The sequence below is a fragment of the Colletotrichum aenigma genome (genome assembly GCF_013390185.1).
Source record: "Colletotrichum aenigma strain Cg56 chromosome Unknown KSG_Cg56_contig08, whole genome shotgun sequence".
NCBI classification, from domain to species: Eukaryota; Fungi; Ascomycota; class Sordariomycetes; order Glomerellales; family Glomerellaceae; genus Colletotrichum; species Colletotrichum aenigma.
This window is the reverse complement of record NW_023500914.1, coordinates 1,924,259-1,951,531: the sequence shown is the minus strand read 5'-3', so window position 1 is coordinate 1,951,531 and position 27,273 is coordinate 1,924,259. Positions and strand designations below refer to the sequence as shown.

The window sequence follows — 27,273 nt, the reverse complement described above, 5'->3', positions numbered from 1 at the left end:
GAACAAGGACGCGGACGGGAACTCAAGACATGCAGAGGTACCGACACAGTGAAGTCGAAACGGCGCTAAGGCAAGAACTTGAATGGAGATTTTGATGGGAACTGGGCATGTAACTGCGCTGTAGGTAGGGTACTTGAACAATAGTACCGTACCTTACCCGCGACTTTTTGCCTATCGTCCTTTTTTTTTTTTTTTTTTTTTTTAAATTCCTCCCCCATCTTTGTAGACCTGTGGATGCTGTCTCTGCCCTGCGGGACGTTTTCCCCCTTACCCCTTGGAGACGAAGCATGTTTGTCTCTGTCAACCAAAACTCCGTCATCGTTCTCGCCCAGGTCCTTCGACTCGGACTCGTGCCTGGCCGGAGACATGAATCTGAGATCGATCCAAGGGGGGCGGCGGGCGACGAGACTAACCAGACCAGGCAGGGAATTTCTCCATCTCAATCTCGCGGTGCTTCTCCAGTGGATTCCCCGTCGACATTGACTTCGCCCTGGTTCGCCCACGAACTCTGCTGATGGGTCACTGTGAGATTATGTTCAACTGATTGCGTCTTTCCCACGCGATGTCGAATCCTAATTATCCCCGACAACCGCATGCTGGCAATAGCGTCTGGCGACTGGCCGCAGGCGACAACCGATGTCGAAATCTCGTTTTTGGGGAGCGCGGACAGGGAGCCGGTCAGTAACAAAGAAGCCCTCCACAAGCTTCCTCGGCTTTTCTTCTTCTTTTCATCGTAACACGCCCCCCTCTCTCACCCCGTTGCGGGGTTCACTCCTCCTTCGGAGATACTTTGTACTTACTGTAGCGCTGGTGAAGGTCCAAGCCGTTTAACGACGAGATATCAGACGAAGGAAACGGGCTGGAAAGCGACAGTAGGGAAAGGAGAGAATAGCCGTAGGTACGGCACAGTAGGCGGGCTACTTCAGATATTCAAGGGCAATCCCGAAATGCAAAGTGATTAGACTGGGCAGCAGGTCGGCAGAACGCGATTCACATTCAACCGTTCCCTACCGACTGGCGGTGCTGCGGTACGTGCCTCTGAAGGAAGTGTCTTGTCTCATGTCGTCTCGACTTGCTGGTGTCCGGGACACCGTCTCCCTCGCCGTGTGTGGGATGTCGGCGAGTAATCACCAGACACTTTCAAAATTCTTGGGAGTATGGAGTCAAAAAAAGGGAGACGGAAATCCAGTATTTCGGAGAGGAATCCGGGGGCAGGCGACGATTCTCGGCCAGTCAGTCAGTCCAGTCCAGTCCAGTCCAGTCTCCTGGGGCCTTGTCTGTCCGCTGTCGAGCCGGCCCAGGTATTTGGTTCAGAGTATGCAGGCGACAGGAGGCAGGTAGGAACCTACCTAGGTAAGCAGGCGTGCCGGAAATAGAGATGGGCTTTTGAAAAATTGATCCGAGTCATCCAGGTAGGTATTGCAGACCGTGGTGAGGCAAACATCACGCACAAGGAGAAGGAGATTGAACGGCGCTCTTACACACATCTCACCACCAACACCAACACGGCTCCAATGCAGCACGAAGACCTCCCCAGCCTGATGCAGTGCTAGCAGGTCCTCCTGTTCGGCCACCCCCACCCCGTCGTCGTCTTCTTCTTCCCCTTCCTCCTCCCGTGCCAGCGCCGCCCACGCCTACTACATGCTAAAGTACATAGCGTCCCGTTCATCGTTCCTACCCCCTCCCCTGCCCCCCAAATCCCAGTCCCAGAATCTACGAGTACGTCCCCAGTGTAGCCGTCCTCTGTATGGTGTGTGGTGTGTGGTGTGTGGTGTGTGGTGAGGTGTGTGTGTGTGTGTCCCCGTCGGTCCCAGGCCGCTCTTTCCCGCACCTGTTTCGGTGCACACCCCCTTCCCCATCCACATCCCCATCCACATCCACACGTCCCCTTCCACCTTCGAACTTCGACTTCGACTTCCACGGAATTGACGTCTGGTGTGGGCGTTGTCCACTTTGCTGTGAGTGAGGTGGGAGGCAAGTGTCCGGCGCGCTCTGCTCTGCTCTGCAGCTGTGTGTGTGCTGTGCTTGGCCCTTGCCTGTCTGCCCCAGCGTCCTTTCCCTCACGGTGCTAGTGCTCCTTGCCTTCCCGGTTGGCACCTCACCCACCCCCATCCCCCCCTTCCTGACCTCACCTTACCTCCTTCCTACTACTGCCTCCTGCCTGCCCCTACGAATACCTACGTACCTAGCTACGAATACCCAGCCAGGCAAGTACCTTACCTAGGAAGGCACCTCACTCACCTCCCGTTGGTATTCTCCTCCTAGACCTCCACTCTTTCCTTGGCTGGAGTCCTGTTGCTGCCGAACCCAATTGCAGCGCAAGCCTGCTCCGTCCACGCAGCAGCGACTGCCCTTTCTGCCTTCCGCGTTGGCTACCTACGGTTCCTGAGGTGGGTGTCTGTCCACGACTGAGGTGTCCGGTGTATGTGGTGTGTGTGTGGTGTGTGTGCGTGTGGTGTGTGTGCCTTCCCTTGCTCTCCCACTCTTTTTTTCCTCACCTCTCGTCCTTTTTTTTCTTAATTCCTGCCACCTGGGATCGGTTGCACTAGCAAACAAGAGTCATCATCATCACTCTCTTTGTGGCTTTCTCCCTGCCCTGCCCTCCTCCTGCCTGCCTCAAGTAACGCATTCCCTCGCCACGGTCTGAAGGACAAGCAAGCATCCGTCTGAAAAAAAGGCCAACCCTCCCCAGCAAGAGGAGAAGAAGAAGCACCCACTGCCGCCAAAACTCCAGCCAACCTGGCCGCACCGTACCGCACCGCACCGCCCGCACCGTCTCATTAGGCATAGACCCGACTCGACCCGCCAGTTCGCCGCCGTGTAGTGTCGCTTCCCACACACTCTCTTGTCGCCCGCCCCAAAACGCACACGTCGTCGTCCTTGCCGTCGCCGCCACCTTCGTCGACAAGTTTCCGACTCCTTCTCAAACTCCGAAAACCACTCTCTCGCACGCGCGCATTTGAAGCCAACCGTCTTGTTTCCTCTGGTCTTGTTTCTGGCGTCTGCAACATCGCCGGCCGTTGACTCGATATTTCCGCGCAACGACATCTGGAAACAACCCCGTCCCTCTTTTTTCCCTTTTGGTGAGTGGTTTCCCTGTCTGTTCGTTGCGACCCCCCGGCGCAAAAAAAGCCGCGAGACATTTAAGCGCGGCGCCGCCCATACCCAGAAAATTTATTTTCCCTGTCCCTCCCCGTTGGCCTCTCCCCTGACACCACGGCGCCTTCCACCCATCCATTTGCGACACCGTTCTTCCAAGGCTTCCCATCCGCGCCTTCGGCCCCGAACGTCGCTTTGAGACTATCTCAACTAATTCGACCTCGAAGAACAAAGACATAATCGAGTCTAGCCTCCTCTTCGGTCTCCGAGCCTCAAATCCCTCAGACAGACCCGTCAGCGGCCTTCCGGTTTCACCTCCAGCGAAGCACCACCAGCACCGCCATCATGTCCTACTACGAGAACAACCCTCAATGGTCCAATCCCGGCCAGAACAACTGGGAACACCAAGCGCCTCCTGTCCGTGCTGGTGAGTCGGCCCAGTCGCAACATCGCCAAATTCAACAACAATCGGAAACCGGAATTGACTCGAGGTTCCCGTCAACAGGTGCCAGCGGCCCCACGGCTCAGGACGACTTCGCATTCTTCTACCAGTTTGAGGGTAGGTCTACTGTTCTCTCCAGCGCGTGGCCGACGGTCGGCCCGGCGCGAGTTTCTCTGCGGACTCGCGCCCGGCAGGCGTCGCGCGCAGGAAGACCCAGCTGACGAGATGATACTTTAGATGTGGTACGGACACTGACTGCTAGGCCTACAGAGGTTGATCGTGCATACGAGAATCTCGCCAAGAGCGGGAAGTCTTACGGAATGGGCGGTCGACGTGAGTACCCAACCCCTGGCGGCCCCAAGATGGGCCCTACTGGTCCTGGTCCCGCCAGAAAGTCTCTCGACTTCAGTAAGTCTGCTCGCACTTGGCGGGCAAATCCGCGGCCTTCCCCTGCTGACGCAGACCTCGCAGCCGGACGCATGGGAGCTGGAGCTGGAGCTGGAGCCGGTCCGCGACCGCACTCGATGAACCAGTTCGATGATGCCCGAGGCCACCCGAACTCGAACCTCCAAAACTTTTACGCCTCTCAGCGCCACCAGTCCTCCCGAGGATCCAACGACGCGGAACAGATGATGCAGGCCAAGAGAAGGATGGCCGCTCAACGGGAGCGGGAGCTGCGCAACCTCCACACTGAGCAGCAATACCAGCGAAGTAGGCCGCCCTCTACTGTATAGCACACAAACTTCATTGTCCACAGGGGAGACAGCAAAGAAGAAGAAAAAATAGATAATTCAGGCCGAGGGGTTTCACCATCATGCAACATCCTGCTGCCCCGTCATGTTACTGTCGAGAGATGTCTCCCTGAAAGACCTTCCTGTCCCACCCCTTCACGTAAGACATGGGCACTTGAGAGGACTTTAGGCTAACCACAACGTGCGCGCAGCTGTCGTTTCTGACATCCCCTACGGCAACAAGGCCATGTCCGAGGAGGAGACTCGCGAGCTTATCGCTCGGCAGCGGAGCGCCTTGTACGGCGAGGGCCAGTTTGCCGAGAAGGGAGGCTACGTCGACGAGACTGGCGCCGTGCGTCCTGGCGTGCCTGGACACAGTGGTCCTTCTAGTCTGCGGGGCCAGTCGCCCTTGACGTACGACATCACCCGCGGTCCCCCTCCTCACGGTGATGCCAACACACCCGTCTCTGTCACTGACGGCCCCGGTCCCATCGCTGGTCCTCCGGGCGAGCAAGGCTCTCGTGCTGGCAGCACTGCCAGCCCTCAGCCGAACGCTCCTAACAACAAGAGCGCTTTCGAGTCGGCTGTGAGCCAGGCCGCCGCCCGTACCAACAACTCTTCCCCTGGTGGCTCCCCCCCTCGCCAGGAGATGCCAGGATCCAAGCCGGCCCAGACGGTTGCTCCCATCGGTACTCGTCCCTCCGGCACTCCGACTGGTGCCTCGAACTCGTCTTCGAAGCGATCCACCACCCCCCTCGCCTCTCCCGGCGGTTGGGGCCGTGGCAACGGCGTCTGGGGCCCTCAGTCCTCCGGCCTGAGCCAGCCTCCTGCTAGCGTCTGGGGTTAGGAAACCCAGACGCCCAATCCAAAGACCCCTCCGAGGAGACAGCGCCGCGGCGCATCTACAGACTGAATGAAAAAAAGGGCTCGATGACTTAACCGTTTACGTGGGTGGTTTTTTAGTTTGTTTTCGGTCTGGATTGATTTCTCCTCGGACACGGAAAACTTGATATATACCTCGGGCTCAACACGGTATTCGGAGTGAGGGTGTCTTTTCGGCATCTTTTGAGGAGTTTTCTTTTACACGAACCGCATTCTGCAATCACGGAGTCGAAAGTATTGCTACGGGAAAAAGAGATGCATGTCACATGGGCGTGGACAGGGGTTTTACACACACGAGTTGGCTTCGGGTTTGACACAAGCTTCGGCGGGAATATCGCAGCGTCTGGGAATGTTTCGGATGATCTGGGAATTCTGGCGAAGGCGAGCACGGAGCGGGAACGACATTTTTTTTTTTGGTTCTTGGGAACGTTGTCCTTCGAAGCTGGGCATGGGATGAATTCGGGTGCCAAAAAGCGACGAGGGGCAGCCTTATGATTCGAAATTGCGAGCATACATCGGCGTGGGCGTGGATCTCGATACTGGTTTAACTCGAATGGGTTGGGACTGGGAAACGCACATCCGGGGAGTTGACACAGCACACAGAGACGACTCTCTCTTCACGCGGCGATAAAATCACAAAAAACAGGGGTTTGGGATACGGGGTGTTTGTGGGTTGTCATTTCTCATGGGGGGATATTTTCCTTTTCTTTCCTCTTTTTTCTCCTTTTCTGCTTCTCGGGGTTTACCACTGGAGGTCGCGTCGTGGGGAGTTTTCTGCCTTTTTTCGGCACTCGAACGGGATCTCGAACACCGGGAGACCATGACGAGTCGTAATAGGGTTCTCGCGCCTTTATTGAACTGGGAAACGAAAGGGAACTTGACTACATCAAGACGGGGTTCGGGGTGGATAGATCAACATCGGATGCGTTGGAGAGGGACGGACTCGGATGCTACTCTTTGCACGCTTTGCTCTGGGGTTGGAGCAGGCAATCTAATGAAAACAAACATGCTTTTTTTGTCCCCCCAAATCCTGTCCCGTCCGCGTGTTCATCTTGTAAATTTGGCTCTATGGCGACATTTTCCGTGAGTCAACGGTCATATGACATTTGAGAAACTAACTAATGGGTGGTGTACGCGGATCAGAGTCTGAACCCGCGCGCCCCCAAGGGCCGAACCTTGAGTCTCGGGGCGGAACCTTGGACGTTGCGTTGGTACGGCGTGAGGTGTTATCGCCCCCTCTCTCTGGGCTGGGAGAGTTTTCCCGAATGGCGAGGTAGAATTTTTTTGCTACTGCCAACTCACTCCGGGATGGCGGCCGGCTCGGGACTTGCCTAGCTGGTTCCGTGTCCATGGCAGAAAGGAGGAGGATGGAAAGTGTAAAATGTGTTGGAACGGTTGGTTATTGGGCCGTGAGGACGCCGAAGAGGGCTGCCTGCGGCTGTTACCGCGGCCGGACCCAGGGCCGCCGGGTCGGGTTGGGGCCCGACCCGAGGTGTAGTCACTGTCACGGATGGGATTCGGTGTATGCAGTTTTGGCCTCAGCTTGTGTAGGAGTACCTCTATGGGCCGCATGTTATTCGACCGTGGATTTTCGTCAACGGGCCTTGGTCCAGGTTTGGGGAAGGGCGGGAGTACGGAGTAGAGTACCTAAGGTAGGTAGGTAGGAGAACGTTGGATCGTAACACTGACCTCGCCGCGACCCGGGCGGTGGTTGCCTGTGGCTTGCGGTCCGCGCCGCGGGATGGAGAGGGGGGAGGGGGGAGAGGCCCGGGCGCAGGATGTGTGGCCGGGCGGACCCCCACACTTTGTTTTTGTGCGTGTGTGTGTGGCTTGGAGAAATGGGTGGGGGATTAAGAGGGGGTTTGTTAGGTAGAGTTTGGCCACATGGATTATGTTTATTGAGGCGTTTTTTGTTTCTACTTGTGGTGGTGACGTCTTTGACGGCTTTCTTTTTCTCCTACGCGGTGCAGTCACTTTGGTAGGTTTGAAGGAGGAGAGCTTTTTGGGATGACGATTGAGGCGTTTTTGGCCTGCGTGCGGAAGCGAGGAGAGAAAGAGAGAACCTTGACGGATTGGCGACATTGCGGCCTGTCTCTCCCAGACGGAAGCAGCCCATCAGGGTTCGCGGATTTCTTCGGACCCTTTGGCATGTGACGGCAACATAGACGGACCCATGCTTTTTTTTTTTGGAATACCAGGTAGGCTGCCTTGCGAGGAGATTCCGAGTTGAGCATGGTTCTGTGGGGACGTACTCTCCAGCCATAGAGAGAGGAGGGGTCTCGAGCTGGAGTTCCAACTGGCGTTGGTTTACATCTGGACGCCGGTACGATGTAGGTATGTCCTAGTGACTTTGACTCTGTGTCACTGTTTGGCTCCTCGTTGTTTGGGAGCTTGGGGCTATGTAACTGAGTAACAGGGAGGATGGGACCAACACGAGAAAGGCAACAAGCCAATAGCTGTTGAAGTTCAAGACGGGCTAGTCAGTCTCGGAGAATCAAGTGTACGAAGCGTATGTTGGATGGTCAACATGTTGGCTTTCGGCGTGACTCAGATGTCAAATCTGGGCAACTCCGTTGCACAAGGTGATTGGTATCGACTATCGTCCAGGGTGTCTTGTCACAATGGACCAATATCCAACCAACGAGCTCTAGTAAAGTCACTTGTCGACTTGGCGGTACGCCTCACAAAGCTCTCTTGCAGACAACCAACTCCTCCGGACCGACGCAAACCAATCAGTCACAAGAGCATGGTCTCACTGACCAACATGGTAAGACTAGTAGTTGAACTTGCACGTTCCAACCAACAGCTTAGACTTGACATCAAGTTCATTTCCAACTAGCAAGAAAACAAGACGCTATCCAACTTGAATCGCCACCAACCCTTACGCCTGTTCCCCCCAAAATAAGTGTATCAAACGGATCCCAACGCCGAGCTGTTCATCTTCCAACAGCCTCTTCACAACCCCAGCGCCGCACAACCAGCACCCAAGTCCATGGGATCATCAGCCCTCAACGCCTTGCCGCCCCAGACCACCGTCCCCCGCCCGTCGACCGCAAACGCGCCCGCAGTCTGCCACTTGTTCCCCATGACTGTGCTAGGCCCCTCGACCTCGGCCGGCACCCCCTCGGCCGCAGGATCCGCGGCCGCCGCGCCCTTGCCACTCGCAGACGTCCCCCTCCTCTGCAGCGACGGCGCAGCAGCAGACGCCCCGCTCGCCGACGGCCCGGCCGCTCCCGTCCGCTGGATCGCGCCCGCGACCTTCTCACCGAGCCACCCCTTCTCCTTGAACCCCTGCATCTGGCTCGTGGGGTTGAAGACGTACCAGACGGACCCGAGGCCGAGGCCCCAGGCGGCGTAGATGGCGCGGTCCTCGTCGATGACGACCTGGACGTTCCAGGCGCCGCCGAGCAGGTCCACCCACTTTTGTGTGGCGGCCGCGGAGGAGTGGGAGACGGCGATACAGGTAAGGTTGTTTGCGTGCTTGTTGGCGAGTGTGCGGAGGGCCAGGAAGGTCTTTTGCGCGACTGTTGTTGGAAGAGGTTAGTTAGCATGTGATCTTTCAGAAATATGTCGAATGTGATCATCCCAACAAGAAGGGGGTGTTGGTTGGGCTGCATATGTAGGTGACGGGAGCAAATATGCAGGTCGCGTAAGGGAAGGGAAGGGTCTGTGTAAGTGCGGTAAAAGACAGATCAGACGTACAGGCACAGCCGACACACCGCAGGAAGACGACGAGCACCGGTCTGCCGCGGCCGAACTCGAGCTTCCTGTCGCGGTCCAACGGGGCGAGATCGCCGATCTTGGGCGGGTCGGCGACGGGGACCGGGGGCGGGGGCGGGGAGAACCACGGGGCGACGGTGATGGGCAGGGACTTCATCGACATCCACGCCGGCCAGCCGCCGTTTGTGTTCTCGGCCTCGACGTCATCCAGGCCCGCGTTGCTCCCGCTCTTGGACTTGGAGTCCGTGGAGCCGCCGCCGCTAAAGTCGAAGGACTTGCTGTTGATGCCCACCTTCTTGAGGGCCATCTTGGTTGTCAAACTTGCCAGCATGATGATGATCGCGTCACAGGTGTGGACTTGGGAGGGGTACGGACGGGTATGCGTAAAGTGGTATGTTACAGAGTGGAAGAAAAGAAACGGCTCGCAGGAAGGAGGACCGGCTGCTCAAGAGTTGATGTGCAAGGATGGAGCAGGTTGAGTCGAATGCTGTTCGACAATGCAAGATGCGCGATTGAGTTCGCAAGAAGGAAAATCATAGATGCAGAGCAGTGAGAAGGAAGGAACAGAGACGGAGAAAAGAAAGGAGAAACGTGGCCGACATGCTTATGGCGGCCATCGGGGCGGGATGGGATCCAATGCTCATCCAAGGAGGGGGGAAGCTCTGGCGAGCTCCTGAAACTTTCGATACAGGGCGCGTCGCATGTTTTGTTAGCAACGCTGCGCTCTGAGCTCCTGAAAACCACGGTTTCGCGAGGCTGAAAAGAACCGGCCCAGCCATGGCGCTATCAGGCACCCTGACAACTGTGTGCCTCTGGGAAGGAGACAAAGAAAAAACCGTGAGGAGTTTTCCTTCCGATTGGTCGTCTGATCGTGCGGGGGGTTTGGAGGTTAGATTTCAGCCTCGGTGCCCGGTATGTGTGTGATGGTGTAGCAAATGTTTCCTTGGTTCCCAGGATTCTGGGATCCGCGCCCTGCGCCGCTTGCCTGCGTGATGAAGGGCGTTGACTTGGGAAAACGAAGGAGTGAGGGAAAAATAAGAAACTGTCAATTGCTTCATTTTCCTCTCAATTAAAGATGCGGGGGCATGTCTTGTCTAAAAAGCAGTTGAGATTTCTGGCAACGCCCTCTGGCATTTTTTTGCTTTGTCGTGTCTTTCAAAATGGGGCATTTTACGAGCAATGGATGCCAGTGACCAACTGCCAAAAGCAGGAATACACTCAGAGAAATGGGGGAACTGTCGAGACAATGGGCATATTGTCTGCAATGTTCATACTGTTCTGTGCCCGTCATCTGGGTTCCAGACACACTTGAGGTCGCGTTGGAACGCTTGCCCGCATTCTTCGGATGGGGAGTCCCCGCCGAAACGCCTGAATGTTTATCGAGTCAAGACTCTCTTGAACGTCTCAACACAAAAGGTCTAAACTCTAAATGTAAGCGTGTTCGCAGGTCCGCATTGCCATTTGCCATAGTGTACCACGGTAATGACTCTGCAGACGGCTGTGCGCTGCTGTTCGAGACAGAATGCGGGCAACAGCTGGTCTGGGCAAAGTCAATGGTGATCTCATCATCGACGATGTCATGGAAATCGTGTCGATGCGGCGTACGAGCGGTTTCTGCCTATCCAAGGGAGCGAGAACCGCCGGTTCGAAACATGGCATTGGGCAGCCGTAACGGTCCACTTGACACCAGGGAGGATGCATGGAGAGGCGAAGTGGTCGTCCGTATTCACCTTCGCCTCTTCGGACCGCACTGTATTTTGGTCCGGGCCTCAAGGTCCGTCGGCCGCTTCATTTCGAACACATTGTTCGGCGAAGGCCTGCCGGCCAGCTGAGTGCTGAGAACAATGTGCCAAGATCCGGGGACATGATTGTTTGGATGAATCGGAACATTTCGAACTGGCCTCGACTAAACGGGATGCTACGGTCTCCCCATCTCGGTCCTAGCAGCAGATTGGTGGAACTGACGTCGATTCGCACGCCCCTAGAATTAGGGAGACCGGCGGCGGGAATGTGGGGAGCGGGAAGCGTTCACGGATCGTCTTCCGCCGCGCAATTGATTGCGGATGGACGATTGGGGAGGGTGAGGTCTCAGATGAGTGAACCCCAATGACGAGAGGAGGCGGCGGCTCGGGTGGCTGATGGCTGGACTCTGCCAAAGTGCCTCTTCAGCGTTAGCCATCTCACGCCCAGTCCAGATGCAGCTGCTGTCGCGCAACAACACATGTGTGATGCCTCTCGAAAAACGTGTGGCCGTTTGTCCCGTCTGACGCTTTGCCCGGGAGCTGAGTCGGCGCCACGGACCCTCAGCCTTAGCGCCGCCGGAAAAAGACCCAAGGTGGCATTGAAATCGGACTCTACACGCCGTTGCTATTCCGAGGAATGGTGAGTGGAAATACGGGCCTAATCAGGTTGTGCCCACGGGTATTCTGCGCCGCGCCAGCGTGAAGGCCATGATGGATCATATCAGATCCACTTATTGGCTCGCTATCAGACATCGTGAGCCTCCCGCTCTCCGCGGTGGATGTAGTGATGGAGGGTTGCATTGCGGTCTGGGGAGAATTGCTGAGGACGGCGCCTTTGTTCATCACCTAGGCTGGCCTGGTTGGGCCCAAAGGAGATGCTCGAGTTCTCAAAAGCACAACGAGACGGCCGCGATGTGGGGGTTCAGAGAGCACGAATGTCTCCCTCTCCGGTTCGCAATGGAACGCCTCCACCGTCCGATCTCTGCTCGGTTGCTCATGAACTGGGAGATCAGACCCAGGACACTCAAGAAAGACGTCCGTGATGAGGCCATGACGTGGGCAATCGCATGCCGCGAAGTAACCCTCTGAAGTGAGTGACGCCAATACGTGTACGTCGGCCGCAAGGGTTCTTCAACAACCCCAGCATGGCGAAGTCAAGTTTAATCGGCTCTGTGACTTCTTGAGCCTAGTCAGAAGGTGTCAAGCCATGAAATGCCGCAAAAGTTTGGTGAATCCTCGTTGAAAACGGTAGCACGAAATTAGAGCCCCAGCCGTCAACCTCGCCGGGTGTTAGTGCGAAGTGTTACCCGCGTGGCCACTAGAATCGTGAATTATTCTTACGTCAACAAGACATTCGCTGACAAGACGTCAGAAGGAGACTGGAAAAAAAGGTACGACCACAGATCTTGTCCCATCTGGTTGCGGCTGTGGTTGCGCTAAGACAGCCCCCCTCATCTCAAGTCAGCAAAGGCGGCGGCGTACGAAGGCCGATTGTGACCGTAGTTGGCGATGCTGCGTGCTGGTTGGGCGTACCGCACCGTAAGCTTCCACAGGCTGTGCGGTCTTTTTCGTAAATCGTGATCCTTGGGGCAGAAAATCCGAAAAAAAGATCGGGCGAAAGCCTCTGTTGTGCAACGAGAAGAGGAAAAGTGTCTAGGTTCAGGTGGTAAGACCGGACGAGGCAAGCAGCAAAGCCCACCGAGCAACCAGATGTGCTTGTTCAGATTTCACCACTGCTGCTTGGCTGTTCCCAGTTGCAGCTCCGGCCCCAGACCACATGGCTGCGGTCGTATGAAGGTGGCGTGAAACGCTAAGGACCGTCCCGAGTAGATGAGGCTTTTCGGCGGTGGAGAGCGTTTCTTAGGACAAAACTAAGGTTAGTAACTTTATTATGAGTCGGGCGAATTAACCGTGATAGACTTCCGGACTTGAGCGACAGTCTTGAAGGCTGAGCGTCTTGTTGACAAGGGGTTTTGGTTGGCGGATTTTGGATGCTTGGCTAGTTGTTCTGGACGTGATCAAATGTCTCGCCTTTGGTGGACCAGCAGAGAACGTGCAGTCAAGGTAGCTGAGCGGATGTATTGGCACATGTTTGGCGACTTTGATCCGTCGATAGATTGGCAATCTATTCTGAGGGACACTCAGTCTTTGCCAAACGGAGCAATGTGACGACCCTCCCGAAGATGGCGCTTAAGCCACGACACCATACCCCAGCAGCAGACAGGAAACGAGCGAATCGAAAGCGGCTCGGCAGCATGGGGGAAACACGACTGCAATCCGAGTCCAGGTCACTGGAGGCTGTGTGGAAGAAGCCGACAGCTCCACGGCGCAGAGGTGCTCCGGATATCTGTATCTCGGGGCTATTCGTACTGACGCCTGGGTCGCTCGCTGCACGCCTCGTCGCTATTCTCTTCAGCGGCGTCGGCGGCATGGATAGGCGGCTTCAGGGGCCGACCCCACACACACGGACATGAGGGCGAGAGGCTGGAGTAGGCTCTCATGGCGTGGCAGTTCCGGGGGTTCGGCGTGTGACTGGATCGGTAGACGGATATCGGAAAGGGTGTAGGTGGCTCGAGCAGGTTCACCTTGGCGGTTGATGGTCATGGGCGAGACGCACGGAGAAGGGGCCGACAAGGGAACGAAAGTGAGCAAACTGCAAGGCCCAAGACGAATTGGACGACGAGAGAGCTAGGCGAGGCCGCGAGAGAGAAGGCGGTCGACCAAGACGGGGTGATTGCGGAGAGGGGATGCTGCGGCAGGCGTTTGCAGGCGGAAACACGAACCAGGTTGCGCCGAGGCGCGTAGGTGATTCTCGTCCATTGTTGGCTCGGCTTTGGGCCTTTGGAGACCATCCCATCGGGGAATCGTCGAATTGCGGTGCCGGACAGGCCCCTTGAGGTAGCGAATTGTCGTGTAAGGTATCTGTATCTGCCCTGAGCTGGGGTTGCGAACCGCAGCCATGCTCGTCCCCACCGTCTCCTGGTTTCTGGAAGGACATTCAGGTGGCCATAGTACCGGGACCCTGATAATTTTAAGGTGGTGGAAATAGATGATGCCGACAGGGGAGACGAGAGCAATGGGAAATGGAAATATGGTACGGCAGGGAGAGGGAAAAAAAAAAAAAAAAAAAAAAAAAAAAGGGTACGGGAGGTCGCGAGACAAGACGAGGCGAGACGAGACCAGACGAGAAAGGCGGTAAAGGCGCGATAGGGTGAAATAGGGTGCGAGGAAATAATAAAAATAAAATACAAGATGAAATAATGGGCAAAAACAACGAGGCCTTGGAAACCCCCGGATGGGTAACAGATTGGCGGGAACCCGTCAGAAGGGGCAGCATGATGTCTTGCAGTGAGTGCTCTTTTCTTTTCTCTGCTGCCGGCGTCGTCAGTCAATTGCCCATTGCCCATTCTTCATCTTGCCTGCTCCAGTGGGTGGTGAATGTGGTGTCCGAGGTCGCGGTGTCGCGGTCCCGTCGCGGTACGTGCATGACATGGCGAGGCGCATAGTGGCACATGTCTGTCCCAGTTCTTCCTTCTTCCATTTTGGAGCGGGCGGAAGGCGGGGAGGCTGGGCCAAATGCCTTACTCACTGCAATATTGGCCTGCAATGCAGCTGGAGCACTAGTCTTGTAAGCGGGCTCCGCGGGTCGTCCTGCTTACTAAGGATACATAGCCCTATCGGGGCTGTACATGAGGTGGAAGTACCGTTGAGTCTCGCGCAGTTCTCCCCCACCGCGGGATTCGCCTGCCGAGTCAGAGAAGACCCCCCCGGAGATGTACTTGGCTGCTGGGTTCTCGGTGATGGTTGTGATGGCCGGTCGTTGGATCGCAGAAACGCGCGAAATGGAGCGACGCCCAGCAGGACGAGAATGCGTGAACCGGAGCCAAGGGCATTGGCGTTGGATGGCCTAGTGTTCCAATCCAACACAATTAGAAGTTTCCAACATCAAATCCAAGACAAGCCGTCCGGTTCTCCGACGTCATCTCCCAAGTGAGGAAAGGCCGTTCGGAGACAAGTGACAGTCAGTGGTCGGAGGGGCATGTGGCGCCTGTCTTCCCCCCTTAACCCCTGTAGCCCGTTTTGCGGCGTTGGCACTCTGAGGTGAGGTAGACTCTCGCCTGGGCGTGTAAGGGACGGTACTTGGCTCGTGCTAGGGCCAGCTCCCTCCCACGGGCTCGAGGCCAAGCAGCAGCAACACCAGCGGCAGTAGTCGGTCTTTCGATGCCAGACCACTGAGACCCGGCCAGCCCAGCCCAGCCGTGCCAGCAGAATGGCAGCCAAGCAGGCTCAAGCAGCGTGTGGCAATGGCAAGGCAGGTAGCGAGCGGCCAGACTCCGCGAGAACCGCGACGGGAAATGGGACGTGGAATAAAGTCGTGGTTTTTGTGATGGTCAGAAATAACCCCTCTCCTCTCCAATTTGCGTCCAGAGCATGTTGCTTCCCCACTTTGACGGCTGCTGCTGCTGGTATTGCCCGCGCGCTCCGTGCATGCCCTGTGGGTGGGATTTGGTATTGGCCTTAGAGTCGGGCCAGGAAGGGTAGGTACTTGGGAGGTCGGGTACCTCCTTACCACATCATGTACCGGGAGGGTTCTGGGTAATGTAATTCCCGTCATTCCCAAGATTGCGTCCAGTATCGGTAGAGAATGGGGAGGGGAGCCACTTCGGCGCAAGCACAAGCAGGGACACAAACATCAACTAAAGCCAAGAGGCAGGAGCCAAGCAAAGAAGAAGAAGAAGCACCTGCCCTCATCTGCAATCTGATTCTGCAGTGCCAAAGACAAGGCAAGTACCTAGAGATAAACTACCGAGTCGGTAGGTGCGTTTGACAGGCAAAGCTGAGGTGAGGTGAGCCCGTGACGGGAGGTGGAAGGACCGGGGCTGGATGCGACCGCGGGAGGGAAAGGGCGCAGGAACGGGAAGGAGAGGAAGGCGCAGATGGAGATTGAGGAATTGCATCTTGTTGCATCATCAGGATGACCGGCACCTTCCTGACCTCGACTACTTCGTGCTGCTGACCAGATGACTGGTTGGCTGGACCAGACCTGTCCTGCCCTGCCTGGCCTGGCCTGATCTGACTTGGCCTGACGCGCGAAGTGCAACCCCACAAGCTGAGACTGAGGTTCCTTCCTTCCTTCCTTCCTTCCATATTCGAATGGAACGGGACACAAACCCAACTCGTTGTTCATCCGCCTTTGCCTTTCTTTTCTCTGCTGCGCGGCTTTCACGGCGTTGCCCTGCCTGCTTGGGCCTCAGCCAGCTCGTTTGTTGGTCGTGCCAACTGCAGGCTGACTTTGACTTTGGCAAGTCTGGCTTATTGTGTCTGAATCATCTCACGCATTGCGCCTGTTGTAAATGCCTACCCCCATCCCGAGGTACTCGGTCCTCATCTAATATCTCAGGTCGCGGTTGGTTGGCGCTGTCTGGCGGGTGAGGTCCGGTCAGTTGGCTATTGCTGCGCTACAGTTGCCTTTGGCTGAGCCGGCCGTTGTTGCTGTTACTCCTTCTGTCGAGCTGTTGCCGCCCTGCCGCCCTGCCGTGTGAGCCCTTGCCTGTTCATTCGAACCTTGCCTTGCTTCCTCTCCTATTTCCTTCTTGGATAATCTCGACTTTCTGATTGTGCGCGCAGACGGGACATGGGCAGGTGGTGCAGTGCAGGTACCAGCCCCCCGTTGCAGGTACTTGAAAGGAGGTATCTACTTTGAGTTGCTGTACCTGCCCTACCTTATTTCCTATCCAACCACGCATCAGGGCAGAAAAGGCCCCGGACGAGGCCAGCCAAACACCTACCAACCCAACGCTTTACTTCGGATGGTCGAGCAAATGTATCCGTACGGCGAGTACGGCGTAGATGCGGCGAGCACATTGCTGCAGATGTGACTGCATCGGCGAGGTGACTGAGGGGAGTTGATGTGCGTAAAGTGCCCAAGGTGCCTTAGGGGTGCTGCGGACCATGAACCGCCTGCTGCGCTGCATCGCGCCGTACCTTGCCTGCGTGACGACCATGTCCTGGGGGATGGGATGCGTGTGTGTGATGTCTGTCTGCTTCTTCGCTTGTTTGCTGCTCTATTGCTTGCCTGCCCTTCCTGCAGGGCCCCCGCTATCCGCTCTCGGCTTTCAAAGCCACAAGCATCACTCTTGACCTCATCAGAAGGCGCGCTCTCAGCTTCCCCACGAACGACGGGAGTCCTCGATACGACACACGGTACGACACGGTTTGACACGACAGCCAGCAGCCATCAGAGGCTAGCATCTGCCCTCCTCCCGTCTCCTTTAGCAGCCTTGCCGTGATCCAACAGGCACCCAAGGCGCCGTTGGCAGGTACCTGACCGTGCTGACCTGACCTGACTTGACCTTCCCCTACCTACCCAAGGTACTTACCTGCCCCTACCTTACCTCACCTATCCGCACCTTCCCTAGGTACTTTACCCAATAATTACTCTTTCCTTCTCAGCCAGCGAGACAGAAGTACCTCCCAGCCCTAGCTGGGCCACAAGATACATCCGTTCCCCTTCCACGCCGCCTGCCCAGTCCCGCACGCACTCTACGGCGGTACACGTCCATTTCCACCGGTCCCACGTCCTCTCCTCCCCTTCTGCCCGTTCAGAATACTGCCACCACCCTTGCCGTACCTCTCTCTCTCCTCTCCCCTCCCATCCCCTCCCCCCCCCCCCCCCGGTGGTGACGAGGTGAAGATACATCCACCACACCCCCAAAGCCCCAGCTACTTGTCCATGAGGTACATGACCTTACCAGACTGCGCAGGTACTGCGTACCAGTAGGCATTACTTGCTGAGAGTGTCTCTCTGTGTCTCTCTCTATGCACCTTCCTTGCACCCCCAAACGAAACGCTCCCCTTCCACCTCTCTTCTCTCTTCTGGGAACATCATCCAGTTCTCTCACTTTTCTGAAAGTCGGCCTCACTCTTGCATCCTCTTTTCCTGTTGCTACTCGTGTCCTCGACAGACCAGCAACTCCGCCTCGTATCGCCCCCTAGAACAAGAGGACGTGGGAGACTGAAGATCAGCGCGGCAGAGCGAGCAGCAACAGCAGCAGCAGCAGCAGACCGTGTCGGCTCGCGGTGCACCCCCTTTAGACCCTTTCCCCCCATCGTTATTTCGTGGTCCACCGCCCGAGGCACCCCCCGTCCAGTCCTGTCGCTTTTGGGCCAACGTCCCCGATCTAAACTCCACACCCATCCTTTCGCCTCCTTCCACCGACGACATTCTCCCTCTTCCTCTTCAGAGGACCACCCGCCGCACCGCGAAGAGTCCTTCCTCTCCAACAAAACACCACACAACTTTGTCGAGTCGAATACACCGTCCCCCGCACATATTAATGCCTACTGTCGACTCCTTTGCACGCCGCTAGCAGCATTCTACTTGTGCCAGCCACATTTGCCCAAACCCCGAATCTCTCAACCTTCCACCCCCTCGTCTGCCACCACTGGAGCGAGATTCGACCACGCTGAGCCGTGTCTACCTCCTCGACTGTGTCTTGACCACCCGCCACCCTCGCTACTTCGCCCTGTACCTACTCTCGCCCCAATCCGCTCGCGACGACTCGGTTGACACGACGTCTTGATCGAATTTCCGACGCCCTGCTTCCGCTTCTGCCACCGCCGACTCGCCCTCGTCACGGAAGCTGAGCCAGGACTCGCTCCATGGAAAGTCGGGCGACAACCGCAGAATCGAAGCATACTTATCCGTCAAGTCCTTGGCTGCACCAGCCTGCGATATCCTCGAGTAGCGCAACGCTGAACCCTTGCCACTTTGTCGACGCCTCGTCCCGCGTCCCCGCCCAGGTCGATTTCTGGCCCCTTCTTTTCCCTCAGCAAGCATCTGTCTACCAAGCGCAGTTGCTGCACTACACCAATCTCGTCTCTCCGGGACGAGGAGGCGGCTTGCAACAACCACAACCGCTTCCTCAGGCGACAGTGGCGGCTCCTCACATTCAGGCGGCCCCCCGTTCTCGATCCTCCTCCAAGGTGTCGAACAAGGACCAACCCGCAACAAAAGGCACCCAAGGAGGCCATGGGAATAGAGTTGTGCAGAGCAAAGACAAAGGCGATCGTGCTGTCATAACAGGCAAGGACGCTCCGCCCAAGATGCAGCAGCCATCTCAGCCGGAGCTTTCGCATCCTCTGCCCGCTCGCCCTGGGGCGCGCCCTACCAATGGCCAATCCCACTCCAACTCGATGCCCTCCACGCCCCAACAACATGCTAGAAACTTCTCGTTCGAGTCGCGCGAGCCATCGCCTACCGCAACAAATAACCACTCACCCCGCTCTGCTTACTCCGAAACGAATAGCAATCTTCCCTCATTACGACCCCTCCCTCCTCGTTTGGGCGGTTGCCAATATGAGACGGCGCAGGTAAACTCGAGAAGGAGAATGCCCTATAGTTTAGGGAGCGACAAGCTCGAAAAGACGAACCTTGAGAAAATCAAGAGCAAGCTGTCGGAAGATGAAGAAAGGAAGTTGACCACAGATATGCGCGAGCTCTACGACAGGTTAATACCGACTGAGAAGGTTGAGGAGAACCGCAAAAAGCTTGTCGTCAAATTGGAGAAAATCTTCAACGAGGAGTGGCCGGGAAATGACATCCGCGTCAATCTCTTTGGTTCGTCGGGTAACCTGCTTTGCTCCGATGACTCCGATGGTTCGTATATTTCTTCTTATTTCCACTCACAACCATTCAGGCCTCAATACTGACCCGGATGCAGTCGACATTTGCATCACGACACCATGGAAGGAGATGGAGGGCGTTTGCATGATTGCGAACCTCCTCGCAAAGAGTAAGCTACTTCATCCATGATTCCCCAGTCATTTCTAATCGTCTCTGCAGAGGGCATGGAGAAGGTGGTCTGTATTTCCGCCGCGAAAGTCCCGATTGTCAAAATCTGGGACCCCGAACTCGGCCTCGCATGCGACATGAACGTGAACAACACTCTGGCTTTGGAGAACACGCGAATGGTGCGCACTTATGTCGAGATCGACCCACGAGTGAGGCCACTGGCGATGATTGTCAAGTACTGGACACGGAAGAGGATCGTGAATGACGCCGGTATGACTTGTCTGCTACTGCTTCAATACGCACCTACTGATCGAAATAGCCTTCGGCGGCACACTCAGTTCCTACACGTGGATTTGCCTGATCATCGGATTCCTGCAACTCCGCGACCCGCCAGTCCTTCCGTCACTGCACCAGCGACAACACCAAAGGCTCCCTAAGAAGGGTGGGCCGGAGAGCGCGTTTGCCGATGACCTCGACAAGCTTCGTGGGTTTGGCGACAAGAACAAATCTTCTTTGGGTGACCTTTTGTTTCAATTCTTCAGGTTTTATGCGCACGAGTTCGATTACGAGAAGAATGCCATCTCGGTCCGCCTTGGTCGGAAAGTGTCGAAACAGGAGAAGGGATGGCATATTGGTCTGAACAACTTCCTGTGTGTGGAGGAACCATTCAACACCGTTCGCAACTTGGGCAACACTGCAGATGAATACTCTTTCCGCGGCCTTCATCTCGAGTTGCGACGAGCATTTGATCTGATCTCGGAAGCCAAACTGGATGAGTGTTGCGAGCAGTACATTTACCCGAAGGAGGAGCCGCCAACTTTCCAAAGGCCCGCGCAGACTTCGCGTCCGGTCATGATTCGCAGTTCTTCGCAGCAGCATTCTGGCAGAGGAGGTGGCCGCGGCAACTACCGTGGCGGTCGTCATTCTAACAACTTCCACCGCAACGGAAACTCCAACCGGAGAGCGTCGTCGAGCGTTGCTTATGATACTAACACAATGTACATGCCGCAAGTAGCTGTCACACCGCAGGAGCTCGCCTGGTACACACAACAGCCGTCAGCTCACCAGCTTCAGTACCCCGCGCTTGTGAGTGCAGCCATGGCCGCCCAATTACAGCAGGAAAATAACCTTCGCATCCAGCTCTACAGCCAGTCCCAGGTATACCAGCAAGTACAAGCCCAGATGGCTGCGCAAATGCATGCTGCACAGAGAATGCAAAGCTCCAACGCAAACTCGCAGCAGGGCTCCGAGCGATCTAGGACCAACTCGTTCGACAACCCTCCCCTAAGTGCTCCCATCGCTGCTCCTGAATGGTACAGCATGTATGGTGGTGTTCCCTTCCCCGCTACCTACTACAACCAGTCTGGATTCACGTACCCATCCTCGCCTGCAACAACCACGGCGACACCGGAGTACCGTCGAGGACTGCAAAGGTCTTCAGTGACAACGGAATCCGGCACCTCGACGTCGGGAAGCTCGCTTAGGTCTCAATCGCAGCCTGCTTCGCGGTCTGGCCCAGCAGGACAACAGGCGCAAGGCTACCCTGGCTCCAGCACGCCAACGAATGGAAGCTCGCATCCGCCCCGCCAGGTCAATGGAGTTCCGATCCCGAGCTTCATCCCTGACGACGCTGATTACGACGAGGCGCCTCAACGGCCTGCAAGCAACTCGCCAAACTCCGACGATGGAGCTGCGTACTTGGGCTACTACGTTTCAGAAGCATCCAGTCCAGCCCGCTCTCAAGGTGCTCCCAATACACTCGCCTTGGGAGAACTTTCACAGCCAAGTCAAGGGCGCCGAAGACTTTCGACTGAAGTCCCGCAGACCATATTGGACCGCCGGATGCGAAGAACGTCACGCTCACCATCCCCTCTGGGCCATACTCGAACCTTTTCAACGAGCACGTCAGCCGCGAACGGGCAGTCATCAACTCCTCCCATCGCTAATGGACGGACAGCAGCAAGACCGTTGGTGGTCAACGGGACGGGCTCTTCTCTACGCACGAGCTCTACTCCCTTCCAGTCAGCCCCAGTACCCGACGCGACGCCGGCCGAAGACTCATCTAGATCGTCTCAGGAAACCCCACTCCAAGCTCAAGGCTTAGGAATTAGCGGTTTTACTACGGACCAGGTTGATGGTCAGCCTTCGTTTCGGTCTGAGCCTGTGAAGACACCTATTTCAGAGCGTCCCCCAGTGATTGTCAACGGCACGACCACACCCTCATCGATCAGCAACACTGCTGCCACGGCTTCGCCTGCTTCAGCGCCTCGACCTGTCGACGACCCTTCGTTTCGCGACAGAATTGCCTTGATGAATCAGTATGGGTGGTCACAGCAAGCTCAGGCGTCGCCGGAGGTTCCCGTCGGAAACCAAATTTCCCTGCAGCGAAGGGCTTTGCGACAGCAAAGTGGGGTGATAGCACCGCTCGATCTGGCGACCAGGGAGAACAGGATGAACGGCCACCAACTTAGCATTGATGCTCAACATCTCTCACCCATCAACGAGACACGTTCGCCTTCTCCGACAGTCGTGAGGAAAGGCGACTTCCAAGTGAAGAGTGATCTGCAAGGTGGCCACGCAGAGTCGACCCTGCCGGCTCACAAAGATAAGGGTCAGGTTGTGAAGGAGGCCAAGCAAAGTCAATCGACGCAATCGCCAAAGTCTCAGTCATCAAACGCGCAGCGCCAATCGGGTCAGCCCGCAAGAACAAACGGCAACCGGGAGAACGGCCATCGTGGCGGCAAGAACGATGGCCATGGTCACGACGGAGGATGGCAAAAAGCTACCAAGGGTCGAAAAAAGGGCGATGGGAAGAACCAAGGCAACGGATTCGTCTCCAGCGAGCTGCCGCCCAAGCATGACGCAGATCGTAAGGGTGGCTAAAGAAATGGATAAGCTGGCAGCTCACGAGCAAACGTTGTCTTGGGAAGCCAATGGGCGACGAGAAAAGCAAGCATTGCTTCGTTGGATATGGTCTGAAAGTCAGGAGGAGCTCACTCGGCGACTTTGGTCATGGACGCGTTGGACACGACTGTTCTGGATTGAGGAAATGTTCCCTGGCAGAAAGGCCAGTGGAAGTGTCAACAGGCAAACGCTGCGTTGAACGAGCCGCGAGGATGGAGAGGTGCTGTAAGAAGCGCCTTCCGCAGCCTCGATCATCAGCACCGGGACAGGCCTGATGGCGACTACGATAACGAGGACGAGCGGAACGGAACCAGCAAAAGTTACGGGTATCAGCGGGCCAGTGCATCTCAAGGGATTGTGCAGTGCTTGATCGAGCGTCAAAAGTCGTATTATTATGGCTCAGTCGTCATTTTCACCGATAAAAAGGTTGCAGGGGGTTCTTTCGCGTTATACCTGGGTGGCGGGTCTGATTATTTGTCTCATTGCATCTGCGGCAACGGTCTTCGGTATGGGTTACGGTTCAGGCATGCGTCATCAAGTTTCTTTTTGTCACAGAGTCATACCATTGGGTGGAAAGGTACATGAAGAAGATGCAAGAGAAGAGGGGGGTGGATGTGGATAGTACGAATGCTGTGTGTTCCCAGACGGCTGGAGACTGTCGCAAATACCCGACGGGGGAAGGCTGAGCTCATGTCTCCCAGAAAGGGGCAGAATGGAGAAAAATCCAGCATGGCCGCATTATAGGGGCGGAAAAAGATATCAACGACTAGTGTCAGTGTAAGCAGATAGACGGGAAGCGTTAAAAGACATGATTTGAAAAAGCCACCACGAGGATTTCTGTAGGACACCAGCAGGGGGCGACTCATGCGGCAGATCTTCATCAGTGCCTCGTATTCTTGACGTCGAATCAAAGATGAAGGTCCCACAAAAGAAGCACACGAAGCCATCACGAGGTGGTTGGTGCCGTGTCGTTTGTACTCCCAAAGAGCTCAGGGCGCCTGCCAGTGAGTCTCGAAATTACGTCATCCGGACGTGTTGCCCCAGGTCCCATCCTCAGCCTTACACCGGCTGGCCCTGTACAGATAGATACCTTCTGTGCCGTACAGTGTGTGCTCGGTGACCGATCCCTGCTTGACACAGCCAGATCCGACGGCCCCCAAAACGTCTCGTATTTTCGGCAGCAGGTGCCTGGCGGCCCAGGAGGCGGGAGCGCGCTGTCGGCTGCGACCCATGAAACACAATCTGATGTCCGTCTGTTTCGCTGCGACTGTCTGGTGTTGGGTGCCGGGTGGGAGCCGTTCCCTTGGGATGCAGCGGTTTTTGTGGGTGAGGATGTGTTTGTACGATGGGGACGGGATTTAGGATGGTGTTCTGAGGAAGAGGGGCAGTTTACAAGTTAGCTTGAATGGATTGTTGAATTTGATGTTTGAAATATCGAGAAATGTCCAAAGGCAGCATAGCTGTTGATAACTCGAAGTTTACTAAGACAAGTTGTCTCTTGCTCAAAGTCATGAGCGTTCACACAAACAGAAGAACTTGATTCAATGAAGAATATGAAAACAAATTGTTTCTCGAAACCAAAATCAAAAATCGAGAAGTAAGAGCAGCGAGCTTGACTCCTCATTTCCACTTTTTCTCCCAGACACAGAGAGAGAAAAGAGAGGGAGCGCGTATGTGATTAGACCGTGCCGGAAGGATGCGCTAGAGTCCGGTGCTTAGTCCCGGGGATGAGGGGAGCTACCAAGTAGAACGGCAGACCGCTAAAGACCAACAACCCCCACCATCGCTTCCTCGATGATTTCGACCCCCGACTGCGCAGCATTTCCTCACATCAAGATTTCATGCCGGCGATGGCTTCTGCAGGGCACCAGCAGCACTACCGCAGCCACAGCAGTGCTTCCAGCGGGTCGTTCAATGAGGCTTCGTTTAATGGGGCGCGCTCACCACACCTCGGCAACGACAACGACGACGACGACGACGACGACGCTCATGCCGCCTCCGACTCTGGGATCACGGTGCCCGAATTGAAGGCCAATTGGAGGCAGATCCAGGAGCTCACACGATGTGTCGGCTCGACGCTGGACGAGAGGGGGTGTGATGCTGCGTTCAGGGAGTACGCCAAGGTCAAGGAGCACGCGGAGCTCTGCCGGTCTTTGATGAGGCGGCGGCGGCGGCGGCCGTCGTCCTCTGCGGACCGGGCGGTTATCGATCCGCGGTCACCGCTCAGCAGGAGGAATCTGGCTCTGTCTTGGAACGTGGAGCTGGATGAGGGAGAGGATCATTCGGAGGCGGCGCCGAGCCGCGAGGCGTGTTTGGCTGCGATCCGGGAGTGGAAGACGTGCATGGAGGCGGTGATGGGCGCGCTGCGGGCGTCGCTGGCGGCGACGTATCGGAGCCACGAGCCCGGGGCCACGGCGGAGATGACGGAGTCGTTGTTTAGGGACGTTGACTTTCGGGCGTCTGCGATTCAGGAGATGCGGAGGGCGAGGATTGACGGCGGCGGCGGCGGGTTTTCGAGGGCGAAGTACGACGTTCGGTTTCGGAACCTGGACCGCATGGAGAAGGAGGCTATTGAGATTGCGAGGGTGCTGCAGAGCGGGGAGGCCGGCTGTGGGTTCGAGGACGGGAGGGCGGGAGAGGTGGAGGAGGTGGTGATCTCGGCGGCCGGGGACGCTGTGCTGGAGTTCAACAGCGAGGGGGAGGTGAGGAGGTTCCGGGTGTCGAGCGCGATGCTGGCGGAGACGTCGCCCATCTTTGAGCGGATGTTCACGGGGCGGAGGAGGCTGGAGGTCGGCCCGGGCTGGGGCGACGACGACGCGGACCTGGAGGGGGAGCTGCCGCCGCTGCCGCCGCTGCCGCCGACGGAGGGGTTCGTGTGTGGGGACGGGAGCGTGGCGCGGCTGTACAGGATGCCGCAGGCGGAACGGGATGAAGAGGGGGCGCTGGGGATTCTGCTTGCGGCGGCGCACATGCGCAACGAGGCGGTGCCGCGGGAGGTGAGCTTCGCGCGGTTCGTGGCGGTGGCGGAGGCGTGTCTGCGGTACCGGTGTACGAGCCCGCTGGAGCTGGTGGTCGAGCACCGGTGGCTGCCGCGGTGGATCCACATGGGCAGCGAGGAGATGCCGGACGGGATGCTGGTGGTTAGCTTTGTGTTTGGGTTCCGGCAGCTGTTTGCGCGGATGAGCAAGACGGCGGTGCTGAATTTGAGGAGTGAGGAGGAGTTGAGGGCGAAGAGGTGGCCTGAGAGGGTGAAGGAGAGGGTTTGGGGGGTGAGGGAGGTGAAGATGGGACAGGTTGAGGGGGTGTGTAGGGAGGCTTTGAGGGAGTACTTGAGAGGGCCTGGAGGAGGAGGCGGCGAGGAGCAGAACGGGGGTTTGAAGGGAGGCGTGGACGGTGATGGGGAGAGGGTTTCGGCGGTGTTGAAGGGGCGGACGAGGTGTCCCAGGGGCAGTCAGGCGTGTGACGCGATGAACCTGGGGTGGTTGATGCTTGTGTTTGGCGAGCTGGGGCTGTTGGGGACGGTCATGAAGGAGGATGCTCTTGGGGATGCGAAGCGGCCGGACAGAAGTCTGGCGGAGCTCGTCGAGCTGTTGAGGACCGTCGAGAGCCCGCCGCAGGCTATTCATCGGGGAGGTCTGTGTGACCCGGCATCAAGGCTGAGGGCTGCTGTCAGCGATGTTTACAACAGCGTCTGTGGGCTGACATTGTTTGAGGTCAGCGGACGCGCTCATGGGTGGGGATTGAGTAGGCATCGATCCGGGGAGGTGCAGGCTGTTCTGCAGAGAGGGATGAAGGTGGTTGGGGAGGTGAATAGGCCCGAGGAGCTGAGGCGGGTGGAGGAAGACCGGGAGGCGGAGGAGGCGAGGGGTCAGTCTGGTGTCACGGATGATGTGAGGTTGAGGATCCTGAGCGGTATGGAGAGCGTGGATGACTTACATGCTGCCGCTCTGGCTGACAGGGCGTTTTATCGGGTGTTCAAGGAGAACGAAGGGTTGTTGATGAGGAGGTTCGTCAAGGCGCATCGGAGGAAGACGTTGATGAAGCTGACTAGCATGGATGTCATTGGAGGCGGAGAGCAGAAGGCGATGAAGGGAGAAGGTGACCTACTGAAGATGGAACGGGAGGCTGAAGCCGAGGCAGAGGCTGCGACGGTCGTCGACGGACGCGCACGAGAATGTAATGGGGTTGATGATCTGGTGCTGGGCTTCGGAGGGTTGGGCATGGAGGACGAGGTGGATGAGTTGGTGAGGGGGGTAGAGGTCCTCGGGGTCCGGGTGGACGAGATGGAGAAGGTGCGAAAGGCCGCGGCCTCTGCGCCGCCTTTCCATCAGAGGTCTATGACCTGCGGCGACCTGACGACCGAGAGGATGAGCGACGAGGAAGTCCAGCGGATACTGTGGCCGGACGATCCTTTGCCCGTAGCCACACGGCCGTCGGTGAAGGATATGAAGGAAAAGTTCAGGAGGAGCGATCCTGCTTTTGTCGAGGAGAAGATGCTGCTGGGAATGGAGGGGAAGCAGCTGGGCATTGACAGAGATCGGAGGGTTGGTCTCGTGCGGGATGGAGGGTAGTGTGGTTTTGGCAATGTTGGTGGGGACCTTTTCGTATTAATGAGCTCACGAAGTTATGAGAGGGGCGACGGTTTGGGCACAAGTTTCACGAATTACGATCATGAGGAATCGAGAAATTGTTAGGAGACGGGCACAAGTAGGTGTGGACATGCGAACTTGCACATATCACCAGGGAAGGGACCGTTTAGGATCTCTTTACAAGATAGCAGTTACACAATTCATACTTCCACAAAAGAAACTTTCTTCCGCTCTGATTTAGATGATTCGACTAGCTCAAATGGGAGAATAGACTTCTTTCCTGGCGCGAAGTCCGCACAGCTTATCAGAAATCGGCTTTTGGCCGTCACTACTAGAGGCTTACTCAAGGCTTCGAATAAAAAGAAACAAC

General features: G+C 56.7%; 5 protein-coding genes across 5 annotated transcripts; 4 read left to right on the top strand and 1 right to left on the bottom strand.

Annotated features, from left to right (window-relative positions):
* Positions 1 to 287: 287 nt before the first annotated feature.
* On the top strand, positions 288 to 958 carry CGCA056_v012057 (uncharacterized protein; the record flags this gene model as incomplete). Its single annotated transcript, XM_037327301.1, has 4 exons — positions 288 to 421; positions 530 to 664; positions 803 to 882; positions 954 to 958. The coding sequence occupies 4 exons, from the start codon at positions 288 to 290 to the stop codon at positions 956 to 958; spliced, it is 354 nt and encodes a 117-aa protein (XP_037174733.1).
* Positions 959 to 3,444: 2,486 nt separating this feature from the next.
* Positions 3,445 to 5,119, top strand: CGCA056_v012056 (uncharacterized protein; the record flags this gene model as incomplete). Its single annotated transcript, XM_037327300.1, has 4 exons — positions 3,445 to 3,658; positions 3,812 to 3,949; positions 4,013 to 4,252; positions 4,485 to 5,119. 4 exons carry the CDS (start codon positions 3,445 to 3,447, stop codon positions 5,117 to 5,119), a joined length of 1,227 nt encoding a protein of 408 aa, XP_037174358.1.
* A 2,990-nt stretch (positions 5,120 to 8,109) lies between these two features.
* On the bottom strand, positions 8,110 to 9,181 carry CGCA056_v012055 (uncharacterized protein; the record flags this gene model as incomplete). The annotated part of the gene is made up of 2 exons (XM_037327299.1): positions 8,110 to 8,678; positions 8,857 to 9,181. 2 exons carry the CDS (start codon positions 9,179 to 9,181, stop codon positions 8,110 to 8,112), a joined length of 894 nt encoding a protein of 297 aa, XP_037174359.1.
* Positions 9,182 to 19,007: 9,826 nt separating this feature from the next.
* Positions 19,008 to 22,293, top strand: cid13 (Poly(A) RNA polymerase cid13; the record flags this gene model as incomplete). The annotated part of the gene is made up of 4 exons (XM_037327298.1): positions 19,008 to 19,275; positions 19,340 to 19,411; positions 19,462 to 19,680; positions 19,730 to 22,293. The coding sequence occupies 4 exons, from the start codon at positions 19,008 to 19,010 to the stop codon at positions 22,291 to 22,293; spliced, it is 3,123 nt and encodes a 1,040-aa protein (XP_037174476.1).
* A 1,871-nt stretch (positions 22,294 to 24,164) lies between these two features.
* CGCA056_v012053 (uncharacterized protein) lies at positions 24,165 to 26,885 on the top strand (the record flags this gene model as incomplete). Its single annotated transcript, XM_037327297.1, has 1 exon — positions 24,165 to 26,885. The coding sequence occupies one exon, from the start codon at positions 24,165 to 24,167 to the stop codon at positions 26,883 to 26,885; it is 2,721 nt and encodes a 906-aa protein (XP_037174361.1).
* Between the last annotated feature and the right edge of the window lie 388 nt (positions 26,886 to 27,273).